The following is a 24,466-nucleotide window of genomic DNA, read 5'->3' on the forward strand; positions in this document are numbered from 1 at the left end:
CCTCGTGAACCTACGCTGCATTCCCTCAATAGCAAGAAAGTCCTTCCTCAAATTTGGAGACCAAAACTGCACACAATACTCCAGGTGTGGTCTCACGAGAGCCCTGTACACAACTGCAGAAGGACCTCTTTGCTCCTATACTCAACTCCTCTTGTTATGAAGGCCAACATGCCATTAGCTTTCTTCACTGCCTGCTGTACCTGCATGCTTACTTTCAGTGACTGATGAACAAGGACCCCCAGATCTCGTTGTACTTCCCCTTTTCCCAACTTGACACCATTCAGATAATAACTTGCCTTCCTGTTTTTGCCACCTCACATTTATCCACATTAAACTTCATCTGCCATGCATCTGCCCACTCACCCAACCTGTCCAAGTCACCCTGCATCCTCATAGCATCCTCCTGACAGTTCACACTGCCACCAGGCTTTGTGTCATCTACAAATTTGCTAATGTTACTTTTAATCCCTTCATCTAAATCATTGATGTATATTGTAAATAGCGGCGGTCCCAGCACCGAGCCTTGCGGTACCCCACTAGTCATTGCCTGCCATTCTGAAAGGGACCCATTAATCCCTACTCTTTGTTTCCTGTCTGCCAACCAATTTTCTATCCATGTCAGCACTCTACCCCCAATACCATGTGCTCTAATTTTGCCCACTAATCTCCTATGTGGGACCTTATCAAATGCTTTCAAGCATCAATACACTGCAAATGACTCGATTGTAATCATGTATGTTCTTTCCGCTGAATGGATGGCACTCAACAAAACTTTTCACTGTACCTCGGTACACGTGACAATAAACTAAACTGAATGACTGGTTAGCCCCTTGCTAAATCTGCATGGACATAATCATGGGAGCTTTTGGTGGCGTTGCCCAAGCAGCTGCGACTCGCCTCCAGTCCGTCTGTCTTTTTATTTATGTTTATTCTCTTTTGTCTTGTGGGACGTATGTTTTAGTTTATTTCTAGTTGAGTATGTGTGGGGGGGTGGGTGAAACTTGTTTCAGTCTCTTCCTTCAGGGGGATGCGACCTTTTCTTTGTCTTATCCCCGTCTCCATCTCAGTCTGCGCTGAGGCCTAATCGCGGAGCTGGCAGCCTCCAACTAGGACCGACCTCGAGGCTCCGGAGGCAGAGCTGGGACTTTCCAACTCGAAGCTGGCCGACTTCGGGGCTGTGGTGGCGGCGACCCGACTTCGGAGCCTCAGAGGCTTCGGCCGCGGGCCCAGTGGACGACAACATCGGGAGCTCGCAGGTCCCAGGTTGGTGACCGATTCTCCGGAGCTCCCGCAACAACAGCTTCGTCCGCTGGACTGAAGGGTGGCAGCTTCGTCCGCCCCGGGCCGCGGAGTTTGAACCGGCCCGTTCCTGGAGCTCGGATTCGGCCGCGGGACTTACCATCACCCGGCGGGGGGGGGGGGGGGGGCCAACATCGGAGGCCTGGATCACCTCAACGCAGAGGGAGAACAAGGAGGGAAGAGACAAGGACTTTAAGACTTTTGTCTTCCATCACAGTGAGGAGGTGTCTGGTGAACTCACTGTGGTAGATTTTAAACTGTGTTAAGCGTGTGTTCTGTTATTTTATTCTCTGGCATGACTGCAAGGCACGTAATTTTGTTCAAACTAAAAGTTTGAATGACAATAAAGGATACTTACTTACTTACTTACATGATTGTTGGCCACACTTACCTGTGCACTATCCTAGTTGGGACTCAACTGAGACAAATAGCCAACTCTCTCAAATGGCATGCTGTCAAACTGTCCTTTTGTGCCATTGTTTCAGTGCCAGGAATTGTTTGACTAAAGAGATGCCATCAAGTGTGTGAGGAATGGAGTCAGGGACATGATCAGACTGATATTAGGACTTAGGGGAGTATTTGAATGACAGCAGCAGTGAACGAGCTGGGGACAGTTGGTAGTAAAGAGCAAGATAAAAATCTGACAAAGTATTGATGTATCCGATTCCCAGGATACAGATTAAATGTGTCTATTCTATTTTAACATGGCTCTCTGGTTAGGGCCTGTTCTGTGTGAGTGGCTGGTACACCCCACAGGCCTTGGGTGTGTTAATCAATTTGCTCATGGAATATTAAAATATGCAACAGAGACTGTTGACATCACTGCATATACTCATTTTGCCTGGGTGCATATGGATGTCCTACACAGAGCCGACATAGAACAAATTTTTAAAGATGCACAACATATTGCAACTGGGAAGACACAAAAAGCTGGTGTAACTCAACGGGTCAGACAGCATCTCTGGAGAAAAGGAATTGGTGACGTTTTCTCCAGAGATGCTGTCTGACCGGCTGAGTTACTCCAGCTTTCTGTGTCTACCTATGGTTTAAACTAGCATCTGCAGTTCCTTCCTACACATATTGCAACTGGGTTTCAGATTCAATTATTTTCTACAACACTCAAAAATGTAGAAGTATGCAAAAAAGACATCTAGCTCATTATATGTGCAACTCTTTATTTTTATAAGTTTATCACACAAAGTAAATTGGTATGAATTCATTAAGCTGCAGAATGCCCATACAAAAAAACTATCAAACACTTTCCAAATGCATGCAGAGATAATTAACTATACTTCTGAATTGTAACCTTGTGTCACTGAGCTTGAATCTTTAACGAATAATAGCTTCATTAAAGTATTTAACAGGGTATTTGTTGCAACAGAGAGCCTTCATCCAAATCATTAATATAGATTAAAATTAGACGAGGATGCCAGCGCAGATTCTTGTGCCATCACACTAGTTACCAAATGCTAATTTGAAAATTACACATTTATCCCAGCTTTCTGTTAATTAACCATATTTCTTCAAGCATTTTCAAAGCAGGAGGCCATTTCAACCCATCGTTTTTCTGGCAGTTCACAGAGCCATCTCATTCCCCCACTAGTTTTTCTCCATACGATATCCTATCCTACAGTCAACAATTTAGAATCATAGTCATGGAGTCAAGCAGCATGGAAACAGGCCCTTTGGCCCATCTAGTCCATGCTTACCAAGGTGACCCATGTAAGTCAGTCCTATTTTCTTGCGGTTGGCCCATATCCCTCTAAACCTTTCAAATCCATATAACTGGCAAAGTGGCTTAAATACTGTTACAATACCTACCTCAACCACCTCATCTAACAGCTCGTTCCATATGCCCATCACTCGCTGAGTGTTTTTTCAAGATTCTACCATCGACTAATGCGAGTGCAATTTTCCGCTGCCAACTGACCAAGTCCCGAAACTGCATGTCTATGGGATGTGGAAGGAATCTGGATGACCCAGGAAAACTCCACACAGACATGGAGAGCTCAACCAGTGGTGTTCCAGGCTTGCTCTTCTTTTATAATGCCACTGTGTTACACCACACAGCCAGGTGGTCTTGCTCATTAATCTTTCATGTGGCACTTATTCAAATGCATTCTTGTCACTGCCTTCTTCCATTGCATCACCCTTATAAGGCAGGGTTCAGAAGGCACCGGAAACATAGAAAAAAATAGGTAGTAGGCCAGCAATATGATCACTGCTGATCATCCAAAATCAGTACCCCGCTCCTGCTTTTTCCCCATATCCCTTGATTCCGTTAGCCCTAAGAGCTAATTCCAACTCCCTCCACAGTTTAGAACAGTTTAGAAATCTGAGGCACACAGAGAGAAACAGCCCCTTTGTGTCAACGAGTCCACACTGAGCATCAACTACCTGTTTACACATTAATGTAATGCAATCTTATTCTCTCACTCATACTACACAAAGAAGCAATTAACAGCAGCCAATTTAACCTACACCTGCACATCTATGGTAGACAAAAAATGCTGGAGAAACTCAGCGGGTGAGGCAGCATCTAGGGAGCGAAGTGGTGACGTTTCGGGTGGAGACCCTTCTTCAGACTGATGTGAGAGTGAGAGGGGGGGGTGGTGGGAAGAAGGAAGGAAGAGACGGAGACAGTGGGCTGTGGGAGAGCTGGGAATGGGAGGGGAAAGAAGGAGAAAGCAGGGACTACCTGAAATTGGAGAAGTCAATGTTCATACCGCTGGGGTGTCATCTACCCAAGCGAAATATGAGGTGCTACTCCTCAAATTTACGGTGGAGCCATGGACCATGGAGGAGGCCCAGGACCCAAAGATCATATTCGGAATGGGAGGGGGAGTTGAAGTGCTGAGTCACTGGGAGATCAGGTTGGTTATTGCGAACCGAGTGAAGGTGTTGGGTGAAGCGATCACCAAGCCTACGCTTGGTCTCACCGATGTAGATCAGCTGACATCTAGAGCAGCGGATGCAATAGATGAGGTTGGAGGAGGTGCAGGTGAGCCTCTGTCACACCTGGAAAGACTGCTTGGGTCCTTGAATGGAGTCAAGGGGGGGAGGTAAAGCGACAAGTGTAGCATTTCCTGCGGTTGCAAGGGAAAGTGCCAGGAGAGGGGGTGGTTCGGGTGGGAAGGGCCGAATTGACCAGGGAGTTACGGAGGGAGCGGTCTCTGTGGAAAACAGACAGGGGGGGAGATGGGAAGATGTGGCCAGTGGTGGGGTCACGTTGGAGGTGGCGAAAATGTTGGATGATTATTTGATGTACGTGGCGGCTGGTAATGTGGAAGGTAAGGACAAGGGGGACTCTGCCCTTGGGGGGGATGGGGAGTGAGAGCAGAGTTACGGGGTATAGAAGAGACCCTGGTGAGAGCATATCTATGGGCAGTTTTACGGAGGTCCATTAAGCGACAAACCCGCACATCTATGATATGTGGGGGAGGGGGAAACCCAGGCAGTCACAGGGTGTGCGTGCAAACTCCATACAGATAGTACCCATGGCCAGATTGAACCCAGCTCTCTGGTGATGCGAGGCAGTAACTCTACAAGCTGCGCCACTGCACCACACAATTATTTTAAAGGTCAATTGTATTCTGAACATTATCAGAATATAAAAATGCATTTGCTTTATTGGCCCTCGATTAAAGAATCAATCTCTTGTGCACATTAGCGGAAGTGCCTAAACCTTATTCAGAATTAATCCTTGACAAATGAGAATAAGCTAGATTTTCAGTTTGTATCCTATGTCTCTTCTCTAAGCTGTTTCAATAAATAGTCTAAGGCTCATCCTGTTTAATCCCTTTATCGAAGGTTGAAAGGAACGCAGGCTTTTCCCAGTGCCTGCAGTGTGAACATGGCTCATGATCACATTGAGATGATGCACAAGATTATACATTTGTCACAATCGCCTCTTGTAATGCACATTTTGTGACACAATTGCAGTATAAATAAAGGTGACCCACCTGCTTGGATGCTGGGGGAATTGCCCTACCTCAGAGGCTTAATGAGGTTATACACAGTCAACATACTATAACAATGGTGCTATATGTCTGAAGAAGTGTCTCAACCCGAAACGTCACCCATTCCTTCTATCCAGAGATGCTGCCTGTCCTGCTGAGTTACTCCAGCATTCGGTTTAAACCAGCATCTGCAGTTCAATGCTGACATACCTGATTTTGTTCCAGGCCTTGTTCTGACACCAGCTTCACTCATTGTTCCTTGAGCTCTTGTGAGCATACTTAAACATTTGTGTTTGAACACTAGCAAGTGTGCGTTAATTGCCCATTCATAGTCGGCATGATAATATTAAATGTCAACATGTCGATGGCTTGCACGCCATCAAGGTGCAAATGGTAAATGGAGAAATATTTCTGTGGGCAGCTGTTTTGAAAAATGGGTTCCACAAAGCGTCCTGATTGATGAAGTCCAAGGCCTTCCTGAGGTTGAAGAAGGATTTCTATTATGGCAGATGCTAATTTCTTTTTTAGGTTTGGAGATACAGCATGGAAATAGGCCCTTCGGCCCACCTAGTCTGTGCCATCCATCAACCACCCTTTCATGCTAGCTCAATGACATCCCATGTTATCATACACTCCCAACACAATAGGGGAAACTTCCAGAAACCAATTAACCAACAAACGCACGTCTTTGGGATGTGGGAGGAAGCCGAACAGGCACCCAGCAGCACGGGGATAAGGTGTAAAACTGTGAGCAGACAGCACCTGAGGCCAGGATCGAACCCGGGATTCTGGATCTGTGAGGCAGCAGCTCTACCAACTGTGCCACTGTACATAGAAGTTGCGTAAAATTAGAGGATTCAAAGTTCATACTACCGGGTTGTAAGCTAGCCAAGCAAAATATGAGGTGCTGTTCCCCTAATTAGCGAGTGGCCTCACTATGACAATGGGCCGGCCCAGGGCTGAATGGTCAGTATGGGAATGGGAGGGGGAATTGAAGTGGTTGGTGACTGCGAGATACTGTAGGCTGAGGCAGACCGAGCATGTTCAGTGAAACGGTCACCGAGTCCACGTTCACCCTCACCGATGTACAAGATCCCACATCGGAAATACCGAATGTAGTAGATGAGGTTGGAGGAGGGGCTTGTGAATCTCTGTCTAATCGGAAAGGACTGTCGGGGGCCCTGGATGGAGTCGAGGGAGGAGGTGCAAGGACAGGTGTGGTGTCTCCTGCAATTGCAGGTGAAAGTACCTGGAGAAGCGGTGATTTGGGTGGGAAGGGAAGAGTGAACCAAGGAGTTGCGGTCCCGGCAGAGGGAGGAAAGGGGTGGAGATGGGAAGATGTGATTAGTGGTGGGATCCCTTAGGAGATGACAGAAATGTCGGAGGATATGTTGGATGCAAAGTCTGAATGATTGATTGCATTTATTTGTCATTCAAAAATAACTTTGAACGAGATATCGTTACCATACTGTCATAACAATAAAAAACAACTAAAACATACAATTACATATTTAACACAAACATCCATCACAGACTCTCCTCCAGACACGTCCTCACTGTGATGGAAGGTAAAAAAAATTCTTATCTCTTTCTTGCTTCTTCTCCAAAAACTGCTGCGTTGATGCGATCGAGGCGATCGATATTGAAGCCCCCGCCAGGCGATTGAAGATCCCGCAGTCGAGGCGCGCCGGGCGACGACAGGTCTTGCGAACGGGCCGATTCGAGCCTTGCCATTCGGGGCGGACGAAGTTGCTGCTGTGGCTGGAGCTCCCGAAAAGTCAGTCGCCAACCAGGGACCTGCGAGCTCCCGAAGTTACAGTCCACGAAGCCTCCGAAGTCGAGTCGCAGCCGTATCGCAGCGCCACCACAGCCTCCGAAAGTCAGCTGGCTCCGCAATGGTAAGTCCACAGGCTCTGCGACCGGAGCCATCAAGGTCAACCCTAGCTGGAGGCCTGCCAACCCCTTGATGTTGGGCCCCAGGGCAAACGGAGATACCACACAAAAAAAAGTTGCATGTCCATTGAAGAGATTTTTTTTTAATACCCCCCCCCCCCCCCCCCCCCCATAATACACAGCGAAAATAGACTATTACATACATCTAACGCTAACAATAAGACAAAGAAGGAAGAGAGTTGTTTTAGAAGGAACTGCAGATGCTGGGAAATCGAAGGTACACAAAAATGCTGGAGAAACTCAGCGGGTGCAGCAGCATCTATGGAGCGAAGGAAATAGGCAAAGTTTCGGGAAGAGAGACAGGCAGACTGCAGGCGAGCCGCTGGTGGGGTGAAAGGTGAGAACCTGGGGAACACATTGTCCACATTGTGTCTGGGGGGAGGGGGCATGAATAGAACTATGGGGCATAGAGGAGACATGAATGAGGGCCTCATCTATGACAGAAGGGCGAAACCCTTAAGAATGAGGATATCTGGGATATCCTAGTGTGGAACACCTCATCTTGGGAGCAGATGCGGCGGAGACGGGGAAAACCTGGCCTGCGGTGAAATCCTTGGAAGGAACATCATTATCAGCCTGAGATAGGCTGGGGCAACATTTGTTACTTTCAGGCCTGTTATTAAGGATGCCAAAAACAAAATGTAAAATGCTTCTCCAGACTATCTATTCCCATGGGACAACCCACTTCTGCAGGCATTTTCTGCCATGTGGGAACTCAGTTTGCAGCCACATTTCCAACCTGCGAACTGTTTTGGTTTTAGTTCTCAGCAAGCTGGTGAAGACCTCTAAAGCTGCAACGCTTGCCATGGAGTATAGTGTCTGCAAAGCACAGTTCAATAATCCAGCTTTGCAATAACGGACAGTTATTGCTGTTAATAACTGCGGAAAAATAAACCCCCGGCAAGCTAACCTGAGCAACAACATGTGTACTGGCTGTGCTAATATCTTATTCATCATAAGCATGCAAACAACTCCCTCGGGCTACATGTTTTGACAGTGAAACAAAGAGATGAGTAAATATGTCATGACTAGTACTGTCATATTATTAAGTCTGCCACTCTGTGGGGTACCTTGCCAATGAAAACTTCCCACTGTTGCACAGTGCCTCTCCAGCAGGTTTGGCAGGCATCTAATTATACTGCCTAACAGATTGAAGGTGCTGTAGACAGAACCTGCAGTCTGCACCATCCAGGCCCAGACAAAAGACATAACTATCTTCTGCCAGCAACTAACTAGGTGCTATTCACCGAGCTGAGCCCTACCCGCATTAGCCATCCTTCAGCTCGCATTCTGTCGAGTGCCAGCAGATCTGTCATCTCTAATGTTGACGGACTGGCGACCCTTGCCAAGGAATAAATTGCCTTTCTTCACCTTTCATTAGTGACAGTACCTTACGAATGGATGGATATGCTGAATAGCTGCATGCAGTTGGCACTTTTAAAGCTAACCCTGAGACCTTTAAATAAAATCCAAAATAGAGAAGTAGTTTCACGTCGCAGCATCGGCCCAACAACTGGGCATTTACCAGTCCTTTCCTTCACACACCCTATGTGGTCTAATCCTGCATCCCCCTTGCTTGTCCCTCAAATCCTTGACAATTTCTCATTTTCAAACGGGTAACTACTTTTTGATATTGATCTCAAGATTCAAGAGAGTTTATTGTCATGTGTCCCTAATAGGACAATGAAATTCTTGCTTTGCTTCAGCACAACAGAATATAGTAGGCATTGACTACAAAACAGATCAGTGTGTCCATGTACCATTGTATAAATATATACATGGATAAATAAATTGATAAAGTGCAAATAACAGATAATGGGTTATTAATGTTCAGAGTTTTGTCCGAGCCAGGTTTAATAGCTGATGGCTGTGGGGAAGTAGCTATTTCTGAACCTGGTTGTTGCAGTCTTCAGGCTCCTGTACCTTCTATCTGAAGGTAGCAGGGAGATGAGTGTGTGGCCAGGATGGTGTGGGTCTTTGATGATGCTGCCAGCCTTTTTGAGGCAGCAACTGCGATAGATCCGCTCGATAGAAGGGAGGTCAGAGCCGATGATGGACTGGGCAGTGTTTACATAGGCTACATAGGTTTGCAGCAGTAGAATTTATTGCTCCCACCATTTTTCAGTGGAAAGACATGATTGTGCGATTGACAGTCAATGGTAGTCGGTGAAGATGCGGGTGAGGGACAAGCATGAGTTCTGGACAAGAGCATCGCTGTTTTGATGGGCGAACATTTCAGTCCTGGTTTGTCCATTGCAAGATTATTAGATTAGATTAGATTAGATTTTATTTGTTGTCATTTGAACCTAGAAGTTCAAACGAAATTTGGTTTCTGCAGTCATACAAACAAGAAGAAGAACCAAGACACAACACAATTTACACAAACATCCATCACAGCGAATCTCCTCCTCACAGTGAAGGTTTTGTTGCGTGCTATCCAGTCAGCAGAAAGACAATACATGATTACAATCAAGCCGCTTACTGCTACATCAAGAGTCAAGTCAAGTCAAGAGTCAAGTGAGTTTATTGTCGTGTGTCCCTGATAGGACAATGAAATTCTTGCTTTGCTTCAGCACAACAGAACATAGTAGGCATTTACTACAAAACAGATCAGTGTGTCCATATACCATTATATAAATATATACACACATGAATAAATAAACTGATCAAATGCAAATAACAGATAATGGGCTATTAGTGTTCAGAGTTTTGTCCGAGCCAAGTTTAATAGCCTGATGGCTACATGATAAGGGAATAACGTTAAGTGCAAGGTAAAGCCAGCAAAGTCGGATCAAGGATGATGGTTTTGATAGGGTGCCTAACCAGGAGTGAGATGGAGGAATGAATTGGGTCATTTCACATCTCTTTTTATACTGGAATAGAAGTGGTATAAACGGGTAAACATCTGGAGTAAACATTGTGGAGTAGTGTCCAGTCTAACAAGTGAGTTAGCAATCTATCTTTACATAACTAAAAGTCTGATCTTGTGCTCTTCATGTTTGCGGGGGTTTTTCAATTTGCGCAAAAACGGTATGCGATGGCGCTACGATTCTTCGCCAGGTTACTCATCGTTCTCCTGTGCTGCGAGTGCAACAAGTTACGTTCCGATCGATGATATATTGTAAAAGTTATCAAGGTTTAAAAATCATAAAAACCGCGCTGCGCAGATTCGTAGAGTCAGCGCCACGCAGATTGGTCTCTTCTCCTGTCAGTCAATGCCACGGCCGGGATGGCGACGCCCCTTCCTGCCCCACTGGCGGTGACCTGTCCTGCCTCACTCACAAACTCCTCTCTCCCCTCCTCACAGTATCTTGTCTATCGTCTCCCCCGACCACCAGCAGTGGCCGCGAGGGGGGTTCAGTGGAGGCCCTGGTCTCGTCTCTCTCTCCCTCACCCCTCACGGCCTTTTCGGAGAACTTCTCCACCTGCTCATCGAAACTCGTGGTGCCCACCGTGACGAACACCGACTCCATTCTCCCCCCTCCCCCCGGCGGCGGCAGCAAGCAGGCAGGCAACTAGACGGGCGGGGATGGGCCGAGTGGCGGCTGAGCCGCAGTGGGCAGAGGGAGAGAGAGTCAGGTTGCAGGGTGGCCAAGCAGTTTGCCCAGAGTTTGAGAGAGAGAGAGAGAGAGAGAGAGAGAGAGAGAGAGAGAGAGAGAGAGAGAGAGAGAGAGAGAGACACACACACACACACACACACACACACACACACACACACACACACACGCGCGCGCGCGATGCAAACTGGTCCAATCGTCAAGACAACGGGATCTAAACCACAGATAACAACGAATGACCTGTGGAGGAAGGAACTGCGATAGGGGAGGCGAGGAGTGGGGGATATAGGGATAGGAGGGAGGTAGGGAGGGGAGATGAGTTATGGAGGGAGGGAGGGAGGGAGGGAGTGACTGAGGGTAGGGGAAATGAGAGGGAGGGAGAGGTGAGGGAGGGATTGGGGAGGAGGAGGAGGAGAGGGGAAAGAAGAGGGAGGGTGATGAGGAGGGGGAGGGAGTGCTGGGGGATGAGGGGAAATGAGCCGCGCCTGCGCAGTTGGGGGCTATGGGTGAGTGGTGGAATATTGCGTTGGGGGGACAAGTTGCATTGGGGGAACGGGTGAGTGGTGGAATATTGCATGGGGGGGGGGGGGTTGTGTTGGGGGACAGGTCTCACGTGTGAAAGGGCCCACTTAGTCTAGTAGGTTAATTAAAAATAACTTATCAGGATCACATCTCCATTTTTGCCATGTTACAATGCCCTGTTGGGCGCTTCATTTAGCGTTCCATTTTCTAGCAACATATCTAGAGCATTAATCGAGGTATTACAACACTCCCTCAAAATGTTGTCGATTTCAGCCTAGCAAGCTGTAATTGTCCCACCCAGTCTTTTGGGAGAAGCTTGTTGCAATTGTTTTTTGTCTGAAGTGCTTCCTGATTTTATTCCCATATGGCCCATTTTGTGGTACATCTCAACCAGATTATGCAAGGAAATTGTGGCAGGTTCTGTGTTTTACAGGCAAGATCATCTCTGACCCCTCTCACCCTGGCCACAAACTCATTGAATCACTTCCCTCTGGAATGCGACTCCAGACTGTCAAAGCTGCCACAGCCAGACATAAAAACAATTTTTATCCACGAGTAGCTGCACTACTTAACAGCCAAAAATCTGTAGCCTCCCTTTGATCTGGTATTTTGTTGGTTCACATGCTTGATCAATGGTGTTTTATCATTAATGTTTTATTATTATGAATGTTTAGTGTTTTCTGAGTCATTCGTAACTGTCATTGTATGTCATGCTGTTACTTGTGGGCGGAGCACCAAGGCAAATTCCTTGTATGTGAATACTTGGCCAATAAACTTACTTACTTACTTTTACCCTCATTCTAATTTTGGCACCACCCACAATGATATCCTGCCACTTTTAAACAGAACAGAGTGAGCTGGAAGAGGGAAGTGGACTTTCATTTTTCCCCAAAGTCAATCAGAGATCTTATTTGTCATAATCTTCCATAATATCAAGTACATCTATTGGATGCAAAAATCAAACTGCTGGAAGAACTAAATAGATCAAGCATATATGGAGGAAAGGAGATGGTCAACCTTTCCGTTTGAGATCCTGTATCAGTTGTGGCCTTGACCTGAAGTGTTGACCATCCCCTTGCCTCCACAGATGCTGCTTGATCCACTGAGTTCCACTAAATATTTGTTTCTGTTCCGTATTCCAGCACCTGTAGTCTCGTGTCTCCTGACATCCAGCCATTAAAGTCCTCATTACACAAGTAGGAATGACAAGTCTGATGGAACATCCAAATGGGTTTTATCCTGAACCAGTTTCAGATGGGGGAAAGGGGGCTTTGTGAAGAGTGCAAGTATAGAGTACAGAAGAGAAAGTGAATCCTACCTGTAACCAGTTCCCTGATCTCCACGTCAGGAGTCTTCCGTAGGAGTCGCACCAACCCTGGGATCCCGCCACAGTTTTTCAAGGCGATTTTGTTGTCATCGTTTGCCTTTCCATACACCAGATTCCTCAGGGCTCCACAGGCACTGCGATGCACTTCTTGCATCCGATGGTCCAACAGGTCTACCAGCAACTGGATTCCACCTTGTCTTCTTATCTAGAAGATTAGTTTACTTGTTAGAAACTGGTGATTAATCCTGTTGCAACAAATTAATGTCTCTAACATAACGGAATCCTACCACAAACTCTTTGAATCACTTCCCTCTGGAAGGCGACTCCGGACTGTCAAAGCTGCCACAGCCAGACATAAAAACAGTTTTTATATAGAAACATAGAAAATAGGTGCAGGAGTAGGCCATTCGGCCCTTCGAGCCTGCACCGCCATTCAATATGATAATAATAATGGATGGGATTTATATAGCGCCTTTCTAGAATACTTAAGGCGCTTTACATCGCATTATTCATAATGGCTGATCATCCAACTCAGTATCCGGTACCTGCCTTCTCTCCATACCCCCTGATCCCTTTAGTCACAAGGGCCACATCTAACTCCCTCTTAAATATAGCCAATGAACTGGCCTCAACTACCTTCTGTGGCAGAGAGTTCCAGAGATTCACCACTCTCTGTGTGAAAAATGTTTTTCTCACTCGGTACATACTTTCGGTTACTCAACAGTTTTTGCTCTATTCAACAGCCAAAAATCTGTAGCCTCCCTTTGATCTGGTATTTTGTTGGTTCACATGCTTGATCAATGGTGTTTTATCATTAATGTTTTATTATTATTAATGTTTAGTGTTTTCTGAGTCATTCGTAACTGTCACTGTATGTCATGTTGTTACTTGTGGGCGGAGCACCAAGGCAAACTCCTTGTATGTGAATACTTGGCCAATAAACCTACTTACAAAGTCATTCCAAAACATTTGAAACAAAATCTTTTTTTATATTTTTATTTTTTTTCCGTTTTTGTCTTTTTATTTCTTTAAGTTTTTACTTACTCACTCTTCGACTATACTCATTTGGTAGTTCAGGGGTTCTATTCTTACACATTCACTTTCTCTTTCACTCTCTTTCTTTCTTGCTCTTCCTCTCTTTTTTTATTTCATCTTTGCTAAAATTAAAATGGAAGCTGTACAATAAATGTATTTTGTCATATGCCGCGGTTTATACTTTTGTACACTGCTTCTAATAAAAATAAATTAAAAAAGCTTTTTTACTTTTTTTGCATATCTTTCATTCATTGTTCTTTATCTCTCTACATCATCGTCTATATCTCTCGTTTCTCTTATACCTAACCAGTCTGAAGAAGGGTCTCGACCCAAAACGTCACCCATTCCTTCTCTCCAGAGATGCTGCCTGTCCCGCTGAGTTACTCCAGCTTTTTGCGTCTACCTTCGGCCTAAAACCAAAGCAGGTTTAGCTAATATGCCTTAAAAAAAGGTTACAACATCTGAGATATCAAAATAAAAATCTCACTTCATGCTAAAGTTATATGCCAAAGATCTCACCAAGAATGATCAACTCCTATCATAATGAGGCATACAATTATAATCCATTGTTTCCACGAGCTGGTAAATGGGATTAGTGTTGGAAGGAACTCCGGAAGTGGCGGCGCTGTGATACAGCTGCGGCTCGCCTGCAGTCTGTCTGTTTTTACTTTTTATGTCGTTTTTTTTTGTCTAGTTTAGTAATTTTTTTGGTTATTAGGTGGTGTTATGTGTGTGGGGGGAGGGTGAAACAGAGCTTTCTGTCTCTCCCTTTGGGGGAATGCGACTTTTTGTCGTATCCCCCTTCTCTTCCCCCGTCTGCGCTGAGGCCTAATGGCGGAGCTGGCGGCCTCCAACCTGCGACCGACCTCGAGGGTCCGGAGGTAGAGCCAGCCAGGACTCACCAACGCGAGGTTGGCCGTCTTCGAGCTGTGGCGACGTCAAGGTAGCGGCACGACTCGGCGCTCCGGTGAGGGCGAACGGTGCGGGGCTGAGACACTCCTGTGCGGCCGGCACGGCTACCGGCTGGAAGGCGCTCCCGTGTGAGCAGCCTGGTGCGGAGCTGAGACACTCCTGTGCGGCCGGCACGGCTACCGGCTGGAAGGTGCTTCCGTGGGGGCAGCCCGGTGCGGGGCTGAGACGCTGCCTTGTGGGCGGACCGGCTGCTGGCTGGAAGGTGCTCCCGTGTGAGCAGCCCGGTGCGGAGCTGAGACACTCCTGTGCGGCCGGCGCGGCTGCTGGCTGGAAGGCGCTCCCGAGCGAGCGGCCCGGTGCGGGGCTGAGACACTGCCTTGTGGGCGGACCGGCTGCTGGCTGGAAGGTGCTCCCGTGTGAGCAGCCCGGTGCGGGGCTGAGACGCTGCCTTGTGGGCGGCCCGGTGCGGAGCGGAGACGGTGCTGCGGCGGCTGAGGCGGTGGCGACCTGGATCCTGGGCTCGGCCACGGGCCGGTGGAGGACAATGTCGGGAGCTCGCAGGTCACAGGCTGGTGCCTGTTTTCCGGAGCACCCGTTGCAACAGCTGCGGGCAGCTTCGACAACCCCCCGGGCCGCCATCGCCCAGTGGGGTATCGCCTCGGCGCAGAGGGAGAAGAGGAGGGAAGAGACAGTAACTCTAAGACTTTTGCCTCCATCACAGTGAGGAGGTGTTTGGTGAACTCACTGTGGTGGATGTTAATTTGTGTTTATTGTGTTTTGTTATTATTACATGTATGGCTGCAGGCAACAGCATTTCGTTCAGACCGAAAGGTCTGAATGACAAATAAAGGATTCAATTCAATTCAATTCAAAAACTGCAGATGCTGGTTTAAATTGAAGATAGACACAAAATGCTGGAGTAATTCAGCGAGACAGGCAGCAGCTCTGGAGAGACATTTTGGGTCGAGACTCTTCTTCAGACTGATCATCAGCACGAACATAGTGGTTGAATTGTCTTTTCCTGGGCTGGATAACTATATACATCCAGTCAAGGAAGAAAGTGAATCACACATTTAGCCAAATGATAGAGTATCCAATGGTGCACAGTCTCAGCACAATGGATTTGGCTGGAACACCTATTTAACCTTCTAGAGTAGGACTTGCTCAGTAATTAGCAGTGTTGTTAATGATCATGAGGGATAGAACTCTAAATAATGTCCCTTCACATGATCTCTCTCTGTAATAAAACTTCCTTCCACCAGCGTGTTGCCAATACTGCTCCGGAGTATCTGACAGCAACAAGTAGCCTGTTTGAGTTGGAATCAATTTCTGCTCCTCTGCCTTTGCTCAATCTCTGTTCCACACAAGTGTCCAGCACAGATATCTGCCCCTTCATTTCCTACAACTAGTTGTGATAACCGTTAGATGAGTACCATTCTCATCTCTTCACATTTGAGGCATGGTTTGAGTTAGTAGGTGTGTGTCCATGGGCTTGGTGTGATAAAGTGGAAAAGCACTGGTTATAAAAAATGTTTGTCCCACAGGCTGTCTTACTGTCTTTTCTTCTCTCAGAGTCTGTACTGTGAACCACGGGATAGCAATACGGGACATTAAAGGATGCTTTTCGAGTGCCCTCCAAAGACATACAGGTATGTAGGTAAATTGGCTTGGTATAAGTGTAAATTGTCCCTAGTGTGAGTGGGATAGTGTTAATGTGCAGGGATCGCTGGTCGGGGTGGACTCGGTAGGCTGATGGGCTTGTTTCTGTGCTTTATCTCTAAACTAAGATATGTTGGGGACCTCATGCAAAGAAAACTCTGGAATGATTAGCATTTATTTAGTATCTTTTACAACTCGCTCAGTTGTAAAACAATTTATACCCAATAATGTACAAATGAAACATAGTCAGTGTTTTAACGTGAAGAAGAAACCAACAGTCATAGCCCTTCTCCTAGCTAAGAATGATCTATACATTTTCCTTGAACTACATCCCCTTTGATGTCTCATTTTCACACCTTACACCTCCTTATCTCGGTGTCACCCTCTCCCCTGACCCTCAGTCTGAAGAAGGGTCTTGACCCGAAATGTCACCCATTCCTTCTATCCAGAGATGCTGCCTGTTCCACTGAATGACTGTTCCATTTTGTGTCTATTTCCAACAAAGATGTAGACAGCATTGGGGTGGCACGATGGCGCAGCAGAAAAGCTACTGCCTTACAGCGCCAGAGACCTGGGTTCGATCCTGACTATGGGTGCTTGTCTGTACATAGTTTGTACGTTCTCCCCATGACCGCATAGGTTTTCTCCGAGATCTTTGGTTTCCTCCCACACTCCAAAGATGTACAGGTTTGGAAGTTAATTGGCTTGGTATAAATGTAGAAATTGTCCCTGGTGTGTGTAGGTAGTGTTAATGTGCGGGGATCGCTGGTCGGTGCAGATATGGTGGGCCGAAGTGTGTGTTTCAGCGCTGTGTCTCTAAATCTAAAACTGCTGCTGTTTGAGTCAATGTGCTGAACTCTTGCCCTCTAGGTATTGGATGTTCCTGATGCCACTGTTGATGGAAACTCTTAATTTAGGGATATCCTCCCCAGCCATGGATTGCCAATAAAAGATCCTTCTTGTTAGGCAATGTCAATCAGTAAATTAATCATCGCAAATCCAGCCCATTTTAAAGGCGATAAAGGCGATAAGGGTGACCTCTCACAACTATACAGCCAATGCTGCAATATTGCATGTCCAGAACTTGACATATTTGCACCCCATAAGAATTAAGATGTTGCTGATTCTTCAACAAGGGCGGCACAGTGGCAGTATTGCTGCTGCCTTAAGGGCCTGTCCCACTTACGCGACCTTTACAGGCGACTGCCGGCACCCGTCATAGATCGCCAACATTTTCAACATGTTGAAAATTCAGTGGCGACCAGAAAGGAGCTACAACTCTTTGGAGACCTCTCACAACCATTGGAGACCTCTCACGACCATACAGGTGACCCCTGGCGACATGTTGCGGGTGACCTCTCACAACTATACAGCCTATGGTCGTGAGAGGTCTCCAAAGAGTCGTAGCGTCTTTCTGGTCACTGCTGAATTTTCAACATGTATCTCAAAACTAAACTAATAATCTAAGGACTTCCATTTCATTTTCTTTCTAAACTCCTTAAATCCACCTCTGGTCATTCAGTAATAGTCCCACGGTTTAATGGAGGAGAGAAGGCAACCAGACTGGAAATAATATGTCACATTAGAGAGGCACTGAGGGGATCCTGTATGGTTAGAGGGGATGAAATATACAATACAATACAATACAATACAATTTATTGTCATTTGAGCCTCAGTGAGGCTCAAACAAAATTCTCTTTCCACAGCCATACAAACAAAGACAATTCCTAGGCGTACACACAATTTAGTTCACACAAACATCCATCACAGTGGACCCACTGTGATGGAAGGCAAAGTATTTTCTCTCCCCTGTTCTCCATGACTCTCCCGATGTCGAAGCCCCAGGCGGGCGATGATAAGTCCCACGGCCATTTTAGGCCGTGCCGGGCGATTTATGGCCCCGCTCCCGGTCTAGAAGTCTCGAAGTTGGAGCCCCCAGCGGGCGCTGGAATGTCCCACGGCCATGAAGCTGTGCCGGGCGATGTATGACCCCGCTCTAGGTCGTTCCAACCCCGGGACACGGGCTGGAGAAGTCGCGTTGCGGGAGCTCCGGGAAGCGGTCTCTCCCCCCGGACCCGCGAGCTCCCGATGTCCCAGTCCACCGGACCTGCGGCTGCGTTGCTGGAGCCTCCAAGCCCCAGGAGTCGAGTCGCAGCAGCAGCGAGTCACCACCGCTCCCCACGCTCCGAGGCCGGCCAGCCCCACGATGGTGAGTAGTCCGCAGCTCCGCAGCTCCGCAGTCTCCCGAGCCCCCGGGTCGTTCAGGCTGGAGGCCGCTCCACGGTGCTAGGCCCCAACGACAACGGAGACCCGACAGGGAAAGGTCGGGTCTCCCAGACAGGGAAGAGATTTTAAACAGTTTCCCCCTCCCCCCCGCCCCCCACATATACACATTTAAAACCAGTATTAAAAAACACCAACACTACATTTAACTAGACAAAAAATAAAAAAAAGACAGACAGGCTGTAGGGGCCGCTGCAACGGGTGAGTCGCGCCGCCAACGAGGTATGGTTAGTATGAAACCAATGCTGCACTCACTCCCTGAGATGCACGAAAAAGAACCCCAAAAAATACCAGGAGGGCACTCCAGCAGTTCTCTGGACAATGTCTCCCCTTCAACCAACACCGCACAATAAAAAAAAAGGACTGTTGTTCTGGATATTTTTATATTGTTGCCTATGTGACCTGTTACAATAAATGATGTGACCAAAGCTCAAAGGGCTGATGTCCTGCCACGTCCAGTTATGAATAGCAGAGGACAATTAAATAAGTAAAGGGAGGATAAGAGATCAAGAACACTGATAAGGTCTGGCAAGTCGGTAGCAAAGACAATATTAAAGCATTTGCAAACATTAAGTTCATCGATAGCTTTTGATATTAATTCCTTCAAAGGTAGCAGTATTAAGAAGTCTGATTCACTCCAAATGATTACAAGCAAACAGCAATTCAGGTGATAAGTGCAAAGGGTGCAGGCTCCAATAATGTCGTGGCTGTGCTGCTGTAGATGTGTGACCCAGAACTAGCCTCCGGATGAACTGCCCCTATATAATTACATTGGCGTCTATCCAAAACCGTGAAATATTCCTGCAGACGTCCTGTCCACAAAAGCAGGGAAAATCTACCCGGCCAATTACTGCCTCATCACCCTACTCTCAATCATGGCCAAAGTGATGGAAAGCATTGTCGACAGTTCCATCAAGCAGGACCTGCTCATCAATAACTTGTTCACTAATTCTTAGTCTGGGCTCCAACAACAACTTACTCCAGACCTCATTACAGTCTCAGTGTAAATGTGAGCATGAGCTGAATTCTCAGTGGGTTGACACCAAGGACACATTTGACAGAATGTGGCATCGACTGCTATTAAAATGCAAGTCTGTGAATCAGACGACAAATTCTGCATGGGCAGAAAAAGTACCAAGCATATAGGAGCACGATTACACTCGAGGGAGACGAATCATCAAAGCCACAATTTGTTTTGTCCTGACCAGCAACAGTTTAGTTTAATTTAGTTTAGAGATACAGCGCTGAAACGGGCCCTTCGGCCCATCGGGTCAGTGCCGACCAGCGACCCCCCGCATATTAACACAATCCTACACACACTAAGGACAATTTTTACATTTTTACCAAGCCAATTTACCTACATCCCTGTACGTCTTTGGGGTCTGGGAGGAAACCAAAGATCACCGAACCTACGCAGTCACGGGGAGAACGTACAAACTCCGTACAGACAGCACCCGTAGTCCGGATCGAACCCGGGTTTCCGGCGCTGCAAGCGCTGTATTGCCCCTGTCCACCTTAGGAAACCTGAACGGAAACCTCTGGAGACTTTGCGCCCCACCCAAGGTTGCCGTGCGGTTTCCGGAGGTTGCAGGTGGTTGCCGGAGGTTGCAGGTAGTGGAAGCAGGTAGGGAGACAGACAAAAACCTCCGGGAACCGCACGGAAACCTTGGGTGGGGCGCAAAGTCTCCAGAGGTTTCCGTTCAGGTTTGCTAAGTGGGACAGGGGCATTAGGCAGCAACTCTACCCGCTGTGTCACCGTGCCGCTCTATGTGATGTGTAGGAAGGAAATGCAGATGCAGGTTTAAACCGAAGAAAGACACAACCCTGCCCCGAACAGCTATGTGATACTGAGGTCATAAGGGAGGGGGGGGGGGGCTTGTAATTCAATTATTGTTCAGTTTCATTCACGGCTCCTTAGACAATGAACGATGCCCTGCCTTTACAGTAAAACAGAACAACATTGTTCATAAGTAGCAAATAACATCCAATCTGACAATATGGAGTAACTGTTTCCTACTGACATTCAAGGACATTATCATCACTGAGTTTCCTCACCAGCAACATCCCATAGGTCATCATTAACTATGGATTTAACCTGATACACAAATGCAATGTCTCGAACCAAATATTTTGCGGCAAGCAGCACCTACTTCGACTGCCCACACGTTACCCTATCAATAGGGACATCAGACTATGATAGAGTGCTCTGCATTTCCTTGGATCAGTCAAACTCAGATTCAGATTCAGATTCAATGTTATTGTCATTGTGCAGTGTACAGTACAGAGACAACGAAATGCATTTAGCATCTCCCTAGAAGAGTGACATAAATATGAGCAATAAATAAATCTATTTACGTGCATACAATCATAGTATTTGTTTTTTGTGGGAGTAGTGTCCGGGGGGGGGGGGTGATTGGCAGTCACCGAGGTACATTGTTGAGTAGAGTGACAGCCGCAGGGAAGAAGCTGTTCCTGGACCTGCTGGTCCGGCAACGGAGAGACCTGTAGCATCTCCCGGATGGTAGGAGGGTAAACAGTCCATGGTTGGGGTGAGAGCAGTCCTTGGCGATGCTGAGCGCCCTCCGCAGACAACGCTTGCTTTGGACAGACTCAATGGAGGGGAGTGAGGAACCAGTGATGCGTTGGGCAATTTTCACCACCCTCTGCAGTGCTTTCCGGTCGGAGACAGAGCAGTTGCCATACCATACTGTGATACAGTTGGTAAGGATGCACTCGATGGTGCAGCGGTAGAAGTTCACCAGAATCTGAGGAGACAGATGGACCTTCTTCAGTCTCCTTAGGAAGAAGAGACGCTGGTAACTCCAGCAACACTTAAGAAACTCTCCGTCATTAAGACAAAGTAGATTGCTTGATTGGTATACTATTTACCAGTAGCCCAATGGCAACATTATGTACCATATATAAGATGCACAGTAGCAACTTACAAAGACCTCTCCGGTTAGATTTCCCAAACATTGACTTCAACAATCAGGACAAGGGCATCAGATACAAGCTGAAAGTAAGCATGCAGGTACAGCAGGCAGTGAAGAAAGCTAATGGCATGTTGGCCTTCATTGCAAGAGGATTTGAGTTTAGAAGCAAGGAGGTCCTTCTGCAGTTGTACAGGGCTCTACTGGAGACCACACCTGGAGTATTGTATGCAGTTTTGGTCTCCTAATTTGAGAAAGGACATTCTTGCTATTGAGGGAGTGCAGTGTAGGCTCTCGAGGGTGTAGGTTAATTCCCTGGATGGCGGGACTGACATATGATGAAAGAATAGATCGACTGGGCTTATATTCACTTATATTCTTAAGGGATTGGACAAGCTAGATGCACAAAAAAATGTTCCCGATGTTGGAGGAGTCCAGAACCAGGGGTCACAGTTGAAGATTAAGGGGTAGGCCATTTAGGACTGAGATGAGGAAAAAATATTTTCATCCAGAGAGTTGTGAATCTGTGGAATTTTTCGCCACAGAAGACAGTGGAGGCTAATTCATTGGATGTTTTCAAGAGAGGGTTAGATTTAACTCATAGGGCAAAGGAATCAAGGGATATGGGGAAAAAGCAGCAACCGGATACTGATTTTAGATGATTAGCCGAATGGCCTCTTCATGCACCTATTTTTCTATGTTTCTAAGCATATTTGTGTCATTTTTAAACAGATACAAGAGCATTTAAATGTTTATTTGTTCAGTTGCACATATGTACTGACAACAGAACAATTAATTTCTTACTTACATCTCCTTAACAGGCCCGTAAATGCAACACACCGGTAAACATAATAATAATAAATACGATAAACGCAGTCTCAGGGAGAATGTATAAACTCCATACAGACAGCACCCGTGGTCGGGATTGAACCTGGGTCTCTGGCACGGTAAGCATTGTAAAGGGCCTGTCCCACTTGGGCGCCATTTACGCGTCATTTACGCGACAGGCCGGTAGTGACTGACGCACGACAGTCGCGTGAAAATCGTCTAGGTGTACGACGGTCTCAATCTCATCTCAATCAAGCCCTGAGGATCAAGCATGACTTATTTGCACTTTCATGTCGTGGATTCTGAGGTGGAAAATGAGAACAGTTGGAACTGTAGATTCTTTAATTGACTGGGAAGAAAATGGCTGCATGCTTCATGTTGTCCTGAATGCTCCTTCTACATCTTGAGTGGTTAGAAGCCAATGAGTCAGAGAGGAAGTTGTATCTCTAAAGGGAAGCATTGAGGATATCAATCGACATTTTTGTCTGTTTTCCTTGTAAACTTTTCTCTGAAGAGAGAGATTATTTTTGAAATCTGGTTTCAAGCACAAATCTGAACAGGCCTGCCTAATATAGCTGACAACGCATACCATACACGGAACTTACACTTACAACACTGTAAAGAAGAAATTCCTATATTTTAACCTGGCGGTCTTAAAGAAGTCACAATGAATATTTAAATTGTGTGAGACTTACACATGGATTTTAATGTAGCACAACTTCCAACAGAAAAGTCTCACTCGACTTAAGTATTCATTGTGACTCCTTTACGATACGATACAACTTTATTCATCCCCAGTCTGCCAACAGTCATAACACACAGTAAGGTACACGAAAACTTGAAATTAACATTAAATTAAAAATGAAATAAAAAGACAAGCGAGTGTTGGCTGGCTGCCATGTGCACAGTGCCTTAACTGGAACGAACGAACGAACATACAAACAAACGCAGGCTTATCCTCTGGACAGAGGATTCTAAAACTAGAGTTCCCCCCCACTCCCACACCGGGTTCTCTCACTGTCCCCTAAGGTCCAGCCCCACGCTGGGTCATCCATTGTTCTTCACGGCCGTCCCTTCACACCATGAAGAACACCACCATGTTAAAATATTGGAAGTTTCTAAATCCCAAACATCTGATCTCCTTTGTTTGGTGCAGGTAGACATGCTTCCTGACCCACTGAGTTAGTTCAGTACTTGTGTCTTTATCTGATAACTATCTATTTGTGAAGCTTTGCCAATTGCTCATCATTCGAACTGTTACTATACTTATACTAAAAATGATTAATTAATTTAACTGAAAAGCACATTACCGGGTGGCACCAGCAATGGCTGCCTCGCCAACAATCTGCCTGCCCCTTTCTTCTTTGGTGTTTTTTTAGTATGTGTTAAATATATGTCAGGACTTTCATATGAAGAAAGACTGGATAGACTCGGCTTGTACTCGCTAGAATTTAGAAGATTGAGGGGAGATCTTATAGAAACTTACAAAATTCTTAAGGGGTTGGACAGGTTAGATGCAGGAAGATTGTTCCCAATGTTGGGGAAGTCCAGAACAAGGGGTCACAGTTTAAGGATAAGGGGGGGGAATTCTTTTAGGACCGAGATGAGAAAAACATTTTTCACACAGAGAGTGGTGAATCTCTGGAATTCTCTGCCACAGAAGGTAGTTGAGGCCAGTTCATTGGCTATATTTAAGAGGGAGTTAGATGTGGCCCTTGTGGCTAAAGGGATCAGGAGGTATGGAGAGAAGGCAGGTACGGGATACTGAGTTGATGATCAGCCATGATCATATTGAATGGCGGTGCAGGCTCGAAGGGCCGAATGGCCTACTCCTGCACCTATTATCTATGTTTCTATGTTTCTATGTTTTTAGTGTTTTTTAGCTTGTTTTATGTGGGGATTGGGGGACGAGGTTGGGGGAAACTTTCTAATCTCTTACCTCGACGGAGATGCGATTTTTTTCCATATCATATCTCCGTCTGCACTGCGAGACTGACTTCGAGAGATCCACCGCGGGAGCCGGCGACTATAACATCGCGGAGTTTACGATCCTTTTGTCAGGGATCGACCTCTGAGCTCTACTGCGGGAGCTGCGGACTTCGGGAACCAAGCCGCAGGAGCTTCGATCGCCCGGTCGCGGGGGCTTCGATCGCCCTGACGCGGGGGCTTCGACCGCCCCGGTCACGGGGGCTTCGATCGCCC

The 24,466-nt window shown here is 46.6% G+C and overlaps 1 protein-coding gene across 8 annotated transcripts in view; it reads right to left on the bottom strand.

The window, feature by feature from the left end:
• The window catches only part of ctnnd2 (catenin delta 2), a 1,121,748-nt gene that overhangs the window by 183,894 nt on the left and 913,388 nt on the right, over positions 1 to 24,466 (bottom strand). For all 8 annotated transcript variants that reach the window (XM_033017096.1, XM_033017092.1, XM_033017086.1 and 5 more), the window contains one exon: positions 12,609 to 12,822. In XM_033017096.1, coding sequence (XP_032872987.1) covers positions 12,609 to 12,822 — 214 coding nt within the window. The remainder of the gene's footprint in view (positions 1 to 12,608; positions 12,823 to 24,466) is intronic.

The sequence above is a fragment of the Amblyraja radiata genome, chromosome 2 (genome assembly GCF_010909765.2).
Source record: "Amblyraja radiata isolate CabotCenter1 chromosome 2, sAmbRad1.1.pri, whole genome shotgun sequence".
Lineage (NCBI taxonomy): Eukaryota > Metazoa > Chordata > Chondrichthyes > Rajiformes > Rajidae > Amblyraja > Amblyraja radiata.